General features: G+C 54.6%; 3 protein-coding genes across 3 annotated transcripts; 2 read left to right on the top strand and 1 right to left on the bottom strand.

Moving 5' to 3' along the window:
- Positions 1-801: 801 nt before the first annotated feature.
- Positions 802-2,391, top strand: CCOS01_02037 (ornithine aminotransferase; the record flags this gene model as incomplete). The annotated part of the gene is made up of 3 exons (XM_060450229.1): positions 802-1,398; positions 1,485-2,186; positions 2,254-2,391. Coding segments are annotated over 3 exons (1,437 nt in total), but the record flags the coding sequence as incomplete, so codon positions are not given.
- A 4,244-nt stretch (positions 2,392-6,635) lies between these two features.
- CCOS01_02038 (uncharacterized protein) lies at positions 6,636-7,244 on the bottom strand (the record flags this gene model as incomplete). The annotated part of the gene is made up of 1 exon (XM_060450230.1): positions 6,636-7,244. One exon carries the CDS (start codon positions 7,242-7,244, stop codon positions 6,636-6,638), a length of 609 nt encoding a protein of 202 aa, XP_060318880.1.
- A 1,589-nt stretch (positions 7,245-8,833) lies between these two features.
- Positions 8,834-9,046, top strand: CCOS01_02039 (uncharacterized protein; the record flags this gene model as incomplete). The annotated part of the gene is made up of 1 exon (XM_060450231.1): positions 8,834-9,046. A coding segment is annotated over one exon (213 nt), but the record flags the coding sequence as incomplete, so codon positions are not given.
- Positions 9,047-11,863: the final 2,817 nt, after the last annotated feature.

Raw genomic sequence — 11,863 nt, forward strand, 5'->3', positions numbered from 1 at the left:
ATCTGCCCCCCTTCCCCCAGACTACAACCCGCGGCAACACCAAGCAACTGCATCCTGTTCCATATTCCATTACGAGATTCTTACCCCAGAGAAAAGCATCAAAGAAACCACCGGTGACCGAGCGCACTGCTTTTTCCTACGTCCGCGCCACCCCTCCCCTCTCTCTCCCCCGGGGCCATGTGACTGAATTGGCACCGGGATGGTTTCCCTTACATGGCCCCCTCGGGCGTCATCCTGCCCACTCACCCACTTGAGCCGCTTATACCTGCGCTTAGGGGAACATACCTGCACTTAAAGGCATAGTGGCGCGCCTTCTGACTCCGACACCAAGAGTTTGGTTCCAGGTCAAGGTCCAGCCGTTTTTCACACACTTTGCATGGCTTAGATTTTTTAAATCCACAAACTGGCCAGAACCCGTCATGCCCGTCTCGTCTGCTTTGTCTTTCGTGCTTGTACCAGCCCGGCAGGCCTACTACCTATGTACTTCCTACTCGTATCGTCCGCCTCCGGCCATGTTTGGACCCTGTCCACGTTGCCGCCGCCGCCGCCGCTTTCCCACGACCACCTGGTTTCCTGGTTTTCTGCTTCCGTATCGCGCTTGAGTCCTTTTAGTCAAGGATAGCCGGGCCTTCTGCCAGGGGGGGTATAACTACCCAAGACCCCGCGATTTGCCCCTCGTTCCCGTCCTCTTCCCTTGACGCTCTCCTTCTCTCAACTCTCCATCTTCTTGCCCGCGAACCATACTTGAACGGCCACTTGTCCTGAGTCGCAAACACTCTCTGACAACAATTGAACGTTCTCTGGAGCCAATTGATCCTTTTTCAAGTACCCATTCCACTCACCTCATCCACACTGTTCTCTCTCTCTCTCACCAAGTCCATCCAACGTAAATCAGGCAACATGGCCCCCCACGCAAACGGCGGCACCCCTCAGTCCAATGGCGGAGTGGAGTCGAGATACCACGCCTCTTCCACCCAGGCCGCGATCAAGTCCGAGGAGGAGCTCGCCGCCCACAACTACCACCCGCTGCCTGTCGTCTTCTCCAAGGCCAGCGGCGTCCACGTCTGGGATCCCGAGGGCAAGCAGTACCTCGATTTCCTCTCCGCCTACAGCGCCGTCAACCAAGGCCACTGCCACCCCGAGCTGGTTAAGGCCCTGACCGAGCAGGCCAGCAGACTGACTCTCAGCTCGAGAGCCTTCTACAACGATGTCTTCCCCAAGTGGGCCGAGAAGATCCAGCAGGTCTTTGGCTACGACATGGTTTTGCCCATGAACACGGGCGCCGAGGCCGTCGAGACCGCAATCAAGATTGCGCGCAAGTGGGCGTACAAGGTCAAGGGCGTTGAGCAGGGCAAGGCTCTGGTCTTCTCCGTCAACGACAATTTCCACGGCCGAACAGTGAGTACCTTTCTGAGATGCTGCAGCTGACAGCTGCGTCCCCCCCCCCCCCCTCCCCCCGACCAAGGCTGATGAAACTCCCGCAGATGACTGCCATCTCTCTGTCAGTCGACCCCGAATCGAGGGACAACTACGGCCCCTATGTCCCCAACATCGGCGCCCTGAACCCTTCCACGGGCAAGGCCATTCGCTACAACAACGTCGAGGATATCGAGGCGGTCTTCGAGGCGCACGGCAAGGACACTGCTGCCATCATCATCGAGCCGATCCAGGGCGAGGCTGGCGTCGTTGTCCCCGACGACGACTACCTGAAGAGAGTGAACGACCTTTGCAAGAAGCACAACGTCCTCTTCATCTGCGACGAGATCCAGACTGGTATCGGCCGCACCGGACGCATGTTGTGCTCCCAGTGGGCCGGCATCAAGCCCGATATGATCACCCTGGGCAAGGCCATCTCTGGTGGTCTGTACCCCGTCAGCTGCGTTCTGTCGAGCAAGGAGATCATGCTTGTCGTCGAGCCCGGCACCCACGGTTCCACCTACGGCGGTAACCCCCTAGGATGCGCAGTGTCCATCCGCGCGTTGGAGATCATGGAGGAGGAAGACCTGACTGCCAAGGCTGAGAAGCTCGGAAACATCTTCCGCGAGGGAATCAGAGCCTTCAACTCGCCCATTGTCGAGCTGGTGCGTGGAAAGGGTCTCCTCAACGCCGTTGTCATTGACGAGTCGGCTACCGCTGGCCGCACGGCCTGGGACCTATGCCTGTTGTTGAAGGAGAAGGGTCTCCTGGTAAGTCGCAAACGCCCCTGGTATACTGTCACACACGGCACATGACTGACCCGTCTGCTTTTCACAGGCCAAGCCTACGCACGGCAACATCATCCGCTTCGCCCCTCCTTTGGTCATCACCGAGACCGAGCTTCGCAAGGCCATTAACATCATTGGCGAGGCGCTCAAGGAGCTTCCCACTGTCGAGAAGGCGGCGCACCACTAAGTGAATGTAGAGGCTCACTGAGATGGTAGTGATGACGGACAGATACGCTCTCCAACGAGGTGTACTTGCCAATGATCGTCGAGCGGCTGGTGTCCTGTCACACCACACAAAAGTGTGATGTACGGTTGGTCAAAATCGGGATCCAAAGACGGACTCTGATGAATAGCCTTAATGACGCAGCATTTTGCGACTTGGTATGAATATCTAGTTGGGGGTCGTCAAAGAGCATCGCTTCCTCGGAGGCGCATGTTATTTGTCTGCCCTCGAAAGAGGGAGAAAAAAAGGAGGCAGCTTCAAGGTTGCAGCGCGGGGGGGTCCGGGGTGGTCTCACGGCAGGGTCAGGTCACACGCTTGCCCTTGCCCGGGACAGGCAGCATTTGGGATCCCTTTTTTTTTTTTCAAATTCATCGCATACGGGTACGGAGCATGGAGCATACGGAGCATAGGCCATCGGCGCGGGGGGAAGCAGAGGGCGTACTGTGCAAAAGCATTCGCCGCTCCCCAATGTTACTTCTTTAGATGTCGCATACCCAACGGCGCTGTGGCTGGTCCCCTCGAAGGACTGCTTCATGGATACATTCAGTTAGAGATTAGAACGAGCTAAGAAAAAAAGATTGTTGTCGAAACGAGAAAGAGGTGTTGAAAAGTACGCGGGATGTATACTGAAAAGTCGCACCACGCGTCGCTGACACCACCGGCGATGCCTCGTTCCTGTGAGACTGTACGTGAGTGGCCAGATGCTGGAGCTGGAGCTGTACGAATCTGGTAAGCTGCATTTTTCGCATGCATGGCTTCTCGGCAGGCAGATATGGCTGGGTAGGTAGTCGGGCAAACCTGCAAAGGGTGGTGTCGGACACGTTGAGCCGCATCGAAAGCTGTTCTTCCCACCCTCTCTCTCTCTCTGTACCGTCATATCTCTCGTACATGTCCCTGTTCGCGCGCTCATACGCTCGACGTTGTCGTGACTCAGACCCGGGCGGTCGACCCAAGCAAGCTCTCTCTCTCTCTCTCTCTCTCTCTCTCTCTCTCTCTCTCACACGTTTCAGTCTGGGGGTCTACAAGGTAGCTGAGCTTACTTGCTGAATAGACGTGCGTTGTTCGGTATGTTTCTGTATGTTCTTATGACACATGACACCTTACATTCAGATACGTCTTGTTACGGGATAATGAAACGAAAGTAGTTCAATTTTCCTAGTTTCTATTGAACGGTTTATACTCGGGTTGTTTTTTTCTTGACTCACATCATATCTACCATTATCTCAGTTGAGAATGTCAAACGATGGTAGACAGACAGACACATCTTGGTCCGCTCACAGCTAGCTGCCTAGAAACATCTCGAAGCCAAGAACTTACATGGTACATATTATCTCTGTGTCGTCAATGTATCTCTGTAGGCAGAGGTTTGGACCCCCCCCCCCCCTTCTCCTCTCTCTCTTTGACTCCTGCGCTGGCTATATGGCATCTGAAGGGTTGAGTCACACGAGATGGAGCCAAGATGGAGTGCGGGCAACCGGGCAGGCAAACCAGTTCAGGGGTTAGAACACAGTTGAGGCCAAATGTACCCACCCTCACAAAACGTATGGTGGAGTAACGAGTTTATCGTTGTCTATAGAATCCTACCTTGACGGAGAGGGATAGAGGGGTTCATCCGCGTGAATCGTTTCCCAGAGGGTGGAGGGCACCGTGTGCTCTTCGTCTAGAAACCATGTGTACACCGGGATTTGCGTCTGCGTGAATGAAACAAGAGATAATGGTGCTCTCGAGGGCGAAATGAGCTTTCAACCAGCATTTTGCTGACCATGTTGCGTCTGCCTTGGGAAGCAGATGATGATGTTGCGTATCCGGTATGAGTCGCTGTCAACAACAAGTCTAAGCCCTGAGTAGAAGTGTTAGCGGACGAGCCAAGGCATAAGCTCAAACAGGTCTCGACCGGCAAGATCGCCATCTCACGGGGAGAGGGATGCTGCAGTTGACCAAATCGATCTGCCATCACTCTATATCTCAGTGTCAACGTAAGCCAATTCAAAAATAGTGTCGCGTCTTCCAGATTCTGCTGCAGAAAACGCAAAGTCGTCTACAAGCTTGTGTCGATGACTTGGAGATCTTTAACGCTGTCCGAGGCAGACACCGAGTCCAGTAAGCCATCCCTGTTACACAAAGGTGTGTTGTCGCAGGCGATCCGACAGATTGAAGCTTGTCAGTTGCGCCAGAGAGAAACGGCTGTGTGAGTTGATCGACGCTGCGGTGAACCGTAATTCTTCCAAGTAGCGGGGTCAGCAATGAGCATAAGATTCAGGTGTGCTGCGTACTTTGGGCTTCAGCCCCATTCCCCTGAGCGACCTAGACGTTATGTGTTAGCAAGGTGATCAGGTTTTCAATATCGGGGAGTCAGGGAGATTCGAGACGCAATCGACGGATCCTACCGTTTTTCGTGGAGCAGTGATGAGTGCTGCCTGTGAGACCTAGGTTACGATACAATGAAGGAAGCCTGTTTTCTTGCGGACAAAACTGTAAAGATGGGAAGTGTTGCTACCAGACAGAGCCACTGATCTAGGCATGCCCATTCCAGGGGTGCTCTTGATTTTGTGAGTCGAAGCCTGCAACAGGGCATGGTATCCGTACTTCTAGTGACACAGATGGCTAGGCAGAAACCCTGGCAGTACCTTGGCGGGAGCCAGAACATGGACGTAGTTTTCAAGCCTCCTATGCGGAGACGTCGATCATCACGTATCAGAGGTGCTGCAAAAACCCGAACAGGGCATGCAGGTTCGGCGACACGGCAATGAGCGCGGCCAATAACTCCAGGGAAGCATCGAGTCGTTCGAGAGAAGAAAATATGATGCCGGTCTCGATTGGCGCTCCGCATTGCGCGTCAAACAGCCTGGTCTAAACACCCCCAACTTGGCCACGCTGTATGGCGAGACGAAGGGGTAATTCTCGACCGTCATCTTTCCGTAGGGGCAGAAGTCGTACTTCCCCAGACTGCTGCGCCGACTTTGGAGCCGCACCTTGATCTCCTGTGCCACTCCGTCTTTCCTCCGTTCAGTTTGTGCTTCACTGTGGCCACTCATTGATATTGGTGATTGGCCTGGAGACGATAGATGGATTGTCGATCGCTGCCGGCGAGGCTGTCATTTTGACGCTAGGACCTCGGGTGATGCGGGCATCCACCCGCCAAGGGGGCGGAGGAGCTTGAAGTTGGAGCACGCGGGGATGGGTCCCCGTGTGGTACTCGGGAGGGATGGACTAGAGCGTGAAGATCGGCCGGGGAACCAAGACCTGTCTGATAGAGACCGCCCGGAACAACTGCTCCATAGTTATGGTCGAAAAGTTGATATGATGAAGCCGAACGTTTCGCACCCTTCTACTTCGTAACTATAGAAGATAGGGTGGCTTTTTGTACGCCACAAAAGGTGTATCTTGAGCGGACAGTGATCGTCGAGAATGGATGACGGCTCCGAGGGCGCGGCACCCGATTCGGATTGCCCCTTTGGGACGGCGAATGACACTTGCATGGGGGGCTGGCCAGCGAGACATGTGTCTCGGAGGTGTTAGTGGGTTAGTGGAGTGGGTTGCGCCGTCAATGGTTGCTGCCAGCCGGCCAGGCACACCGAACGACTCTCTGCCTTGGTCTTTTGAGCTTCGCCTCTCGGCCGCTCTGCTTCAGAGAGATTTCTAGTGGGGATATGTGCGATTCGAGGCCAGAATTGGTGATGTCAAAAGGTTCCATTGTCACCAGACAGGGGTTCCAGGCGACTTGTGGAAGCCTGAGGCATGAACAGAACCACATGTAAAGTCTAGGCAGAAAAGTCGATTCTTTTGATCAATGGTTCGTGCCGTTGGATAGGCGCATGCATAGCAGGAGAAAGTGAGGAGAAACTTCGTTTGGACGAGTGGTTGCCTGAGACGTGCACACATGGCAAAGACGTCTGGATTGGGATGAGAGGGTGACATGAGAGTAAGTTAGGCCATGGATGAAATCGTCGGAGAAGTATCGGCCTGGGGCACTTGTGCGTCGTGGTGGTCACCGAAGCAGTACGGTACTTTCCTGCAAAGTAGCGATGCAGCTATGCTAGAGAGGTTCCTGTTGGTTCTCGCGTTGTTTGAGGCATGCATATCGAGTAAGGCTGTTGCGTCTCCAGTTCCAACGATTCCCGAGACCCCGACAATAGTGACAATACGACCTGTTGTGGGTGATGGGTGTGTACTGGTTGGCCGCGCAGCGTTTGGACGCATGTCTTATCTCATTCCGTCCGCCCGGCAAGGAGGCAACGACGAGAGCTACGGTCAGCGCTACCATTGAAGAAACACAAAGTGGAAGTGGACAAAGTCTCGATCCCGGACAGTCGAGTCTCGAGACAGTGCCAGCGCGGATCTGCCGTCTGTCGATCCGGTTGGCTGGTACCAAGAGCGACGGCAGGTGGCGCCAGGCAAGAAGGTGAGCAGCCTGAGCAATGAGACGAGCTTGAGGCGAGGCAAGGCGAAGCAGGGACGAGCAGCCCCCGAGGATAGGTAGCTGATTGCCCAGATGAGCGTGCTGGGCTGCAGGCGAAGAGTTGATGACTGCGCAAGATTCGTTGCAAAGTATGGGGCTTGCGTTTGCCGTTAGTCAAGATTGGATCAGATACCCAGTTGACGGGGGGTGTTGTTTGGACCGGAAACCTAAGTTTGGAGGCGATGAATGACAAGTCGACGACGGCAGCGCACTCGGGCATAGAACGTAGCGTAGCGTAGCAAGCGTTGGTAGACTTTTTGACTTTGGGACCATGTATCCGTAAGGTAGGTGAGGTACTTTGAAGTTTGACACCGTCATTACCGAGTCGTTTTAGCTGTGGAACACCAGATTGCGCCATGGCTCGCTGGAATGAGGAGACAGAACGATTCTGTCGGTACCATCAAGGCTTAAAGCCAGAGAAAGAGACTGAATAGCTTTGAGCACTCTCGGGATGCTCGAATCGGTCGACCTGCTGAGAAATGGTTCGTTTCAACGGTGATTGACAGCTGGCTAGTCTAACCGCTGGCGTGGCTGGTGATTTTCACATGAGATGACGAGATGCAGCATGTGTTTGCTGCTGCTAGGGAGATTGCGGGTAGGTAGTTGCCGTCTATCAGGGTAGTTTTCGGAAACCTTGGTGCTCTGTGGGTTCTGGTGGCTCAGCGGAACAGATCTGATGCAAGGCCCATCGGTCCCTGAAGTCCACTTTGGCGCTGGTTCAATGTTGCTAGTGTGTGGCCCCAAAGGGTGATCAATCGTATCCGAGGGCAGCGGCGTATGTCGGAAAGGTACCTTTGATGACTTGTGTACTTTGGTTGGCCGAGAGGTAGACCGAAACACAGCGTAACTGACGTGTCGAAACAACTCAGAGAGGTCTGGGACTCTGGGACAGCGGGCATGTTTTTCATGCGGTCCGGGTGTTCTGGCGTGCATCTGGAAGGGCGGATGGAATGCTCCAAAGGTGGACTGCAGGCAGCTAGGGACCTAAGCAGCGTGTCTTGGTGTAAGGTTTGCCGTGCTCCGTTCACACTGTAAAGTAAAGCCAGGTGGATAGGGTTCCATCGCAAGCATGCTGTTGCAGGGGAGAGATCGAGAACGGGTTCGCTGGAGTCGGGCCAAAGGTGGTAACAAAATGTAAGGGGTGAGGAGACCAGGTCGGATTGGAGGCGTGGATTGGACGGAAGAGTGGCCGTTATTACTGGGAACCTTGTTCGACGAAGACCTGACGATGTGATGATGAAATCCAGTAGCAGGGACGAGCGGGCAGGCGCAAGGTGTTCCAGCAGCTAAAGTGTATCGTGCTGCACAGTGGAAGCTACGGGTTCGGAGACAATGAACCTCTGCGTCTCTGTTGAGTCGAGAGGTGGGCTCGGTGAGCTTACACCAGCTAGTCTCCTCGCCTCGTTGATGCCTTGTCGTTCACTCACCGCCCGTCATTTGTCTCCCGTCGTTTGTCTATTGAATGAGCGACATGCTCTGCAATGCACGAGGGGTTTGATATTGATGAGAGGTGGCCCATGGCAACGCGGTGTGACGATGAGGAGCAGGGCCTCGGCCTCGACCCCTTGACTCTTGAGAGGTTCTTGTTTTGTTATTGGAGTCAAAGTCAAGGATTCATGACAGTTGAGTTGCCCACAAACAGCTTCCTCAGGCACCGCCTCCATAGGTACTGGCATTATGCCTCAGGCTCTTTAGTCCTCGAGCACAGCCGAGGGTAAGAGTCCAGGTCGTGTCCGTATTGTCTACCGTGAATAGAACGGCCGTGCTCTCCCTGGGTATCTGAACGGAGTACGGATAAGATACATGCGTTTGCGTGTTCTTGCTTCCTGGTCGCAATAGGAATAGCAGCCGCAGAGGCAGAAAGGCAAGTCTGCGGCTTGGGCCATGGGGTAAGATAGAGAATGGCCATGAACTCGAGCCCTCGACACCCATGGTGGTGAATGGTGAGTGGTGACATTGTACCCAAGAGGTTGGAGCTGGCTGCGTTGTCTCTGCGCCTTCCCAGACACGGAAGTTAGGCGAGTTCGGCGAGTGGAGACAATTCTGGAGGGTCTGGGAAGTCTGGATGAGAGGAGCCGTGGGGGGAGGAATGCAGACGAGATGCAAACGCCGAAACAGAATACCCTATTTTCTGTCACCCCGGATGTCGTATCGTGTTGATCAGAAGATGTATCCGTATGTCGCCGCAGCCGCAGCCGCTAGTCTAATCAAAGATGACAAGACTCAGAGATAAGGCGTGCTGGTCCGGGGGAGATGAGGAAGACGGGCGCGAGCCTGCGAGGATAAGGACGAGTGCGAGGACGACAACGAAGGGGTGCAGGAAGAGGAAGGCGGTGGTGGTGGGCGGTGGACGGATTGGTGCACTAGGTAATACCTAACCCCAACTTGAGGTACCCAGGTTCCTTGCTGAACCGTGCGTCTTATCGCGATACATGAGCCTTATCGCGCCATGATGGCATTTGTGTGCGACAGTGGGTGATACCTGGTAAGGTACCTCAAGGTAAGGTAGGTGCTTGACCTTTGCGCAAGCAATACTGCCTAGGTAGGCACTAGGTTTGTAGCCAAGGACCCATGGACCAAATGGTGAGAACCTTTGAAGGAGAATCCCAAAAGCCCACCTACCTCACCTCAAGCAAGCAAGGCAAATGGATTTTGTGAAGCACTGAGGGCTGAAGAGTAAAAGGCAGGTGTGCGTGACCGACACCGGACTGGTATAGCCAAGGTATCCCTCTCCAATGAGACCCCCGTCGCACCACCACGCAGCACCAAAAGGACCCCTGACCAGTGACCACGAGGATACGAGCGGGGGTGGTTGCGATGCACCTGCATTGGCTGTTCCGGAACGGCATATGGCTGGGTACGTACCGCATCGTGACACTCAAGGACTCCTACCTTTACATAAAGTAGTACTCCGTACCTAAGGTAGGTACTCCTCACTCCGAGCACTCGCACAATTGGGGAAAAAGCTCCACCGGGCAGCGCAGCGCAGAGCATCACGAGCCCCCAAACCCAAGGGTCGCCTAGGCAAAGCTCACGTTTCTCTGGTCACTTGCCCCCTCAGAGTTCAACAATAACAAACTACACTGTGTGTTCGTTTTCTGATGTCGAGTCAAGCACAAGGAGGATCGTCGTCTTTCTTGTTGGAGTTGCGCCTTGGACAAATGACTGTCGTCCCCTGATGCATTATATACTTCCTGAAGGTACTCCGTACACTACAATAATAAATGGATTTGGAGAGACAGACACAAGCGCCCTCGCCATATGCGACCCCTTCGCTCTCTTGCGCCCCCCTGGTCAGGCAGATAGACACACTACATCATCGACACCAACCCTGGCCACCTGGATCTACTGTGTATGTGTCTTGGTCAGTCAGACTGGGGCACGTCGTGATCGTGGTTGTAACTCACAGTGTGAGTGACAGGGAGCGAGAAAGAGGCGTGGAAATACAGGAGAGACTGGGAGGCACAGAGAGAGCACAGCTGCCGCCTCTCCATGCTGTCCTACGCGCAGCATCACAGCGCATTCACCCAAACCCAACAAACCATCAATCCACCAATCCACCGCCTCCATCTTCTTCAACATTCCGAATCAGGAGAAGACCAAGCACCCCAAGCACCATCTCAAAACCCATCTCCGTCCCTTTTGTTCATCACCTACTGTATACTACGTAAGCAGTCCAGACCAATCCCATACCTTACCCTGCCCTCCCCGGTGTCCTGTGCCCTGTCTGTCACCTTGGATCTCCAACCATCAGTTGTGTGCGGATACGCAGTATGTACCCCCGCCTGCAGTGTATCCATAGGGACACCTACCCGACTGCATAAAGTATGTATCAAAAGCAACCACCGCCAGGGTAACGCAGCGCACCGCTTCGCTTCGGACACGGCAAGACGCAGGCCACAGTTCTGAGTCCTCAGTCCATGCCGGCTCCGATTAATCAGGACTCACCACCTTACTGTGTAAATGCAGTAATAGATTCCCGTCCTTGTCATTGACGGGACGGTCACTCACACTGGGCTCCCGTCCCATCTGGCGCTACTGCTGCGCCGCTGCTTGCTTCCTCCAGTCCCGATCTACTACATGCCTTGCGGTACCCACGCTACCTTCCATACAGTAGGAGAGGAACTTTGACTGTAGACAGCCAGTGACAGTCCAAAAGGGCTGCTACCGCGGCCAACCTGGAAATGTACGGGGGTACCTACCCAGGTAAGGTAGACAAGGTTAGGTACCTCTCACGGTCTCACCTGGCCACCAGGACCTCCAAGCGCCCTTTATCGCAGTCAACAATTGGACCTTCCCCTGCACCTCCCTATCTAATCAGTAGGCTTTATCCACTCTGCGCCCCATCCACCCTTCGTCACTCGCTCCCGTCCTGCGCTGCCCGGCTGGCTCCAGGTCTGTCACTCAACCCTCTCTCGGCGCGTCCCTTGACCTTCTTCTACATCGCCTGCCCATCCCATCCTGACCGCCCGCCACTCCTCTCACTCACGTCTCTCTCTCACCCCTTCGCCAACCTCGCTCGACCTTATCCGTCAACTATTCTCTCTTTCCACCTCCTACCTCTCTCTCTACTCACCACATTCACGACATCCCCTCGACTTCTCTGCCCCTCCCCGGTTGCTCTCCGCGAAAGCCCTTTGTGCGCATACCTTACCACCAACATCTAACACCATCCATCGCCTGCCCGTTTGTACCGCCGTTTGCTTCGCCCACATAACCGCCTCTCTCTCTCTCTCTCGGTCTCCCACTCCATCAGGGTACCTCTCGAGTACACAACGTCACGTCCTTGGTAGCTCCGAGTCATTAGCTTGACCTTGGATTTTGCCTGACTCTTGTCCTGAAAAAGGTACCTTTCCCCTCCGAACTTGCTCCAAACTCTCCGATATACTCCCAGAGAGCCTCAAACGGCCTGGTACCTTCTCCTTGGCTTGCTTCCTAACGCTCACCGTCCACCCGTATTAGTCACATCTCTCTCGA

Source organism: Colletotrichum costaricense (genome assembly GCF_030867565.1).
Source record: "Colletotrichum costaricense strain IMI 309622 chromosome Unknown Scaffold_2.1, whole genome shotgun sequence".
Taxonomy (NCBI): Eukaryota; Fungi; Ascomycota; class Sordariomycetes; order Glomerellales; family Glomerellaceae; genus Colletotrichum; species Colletotrichum costaricense.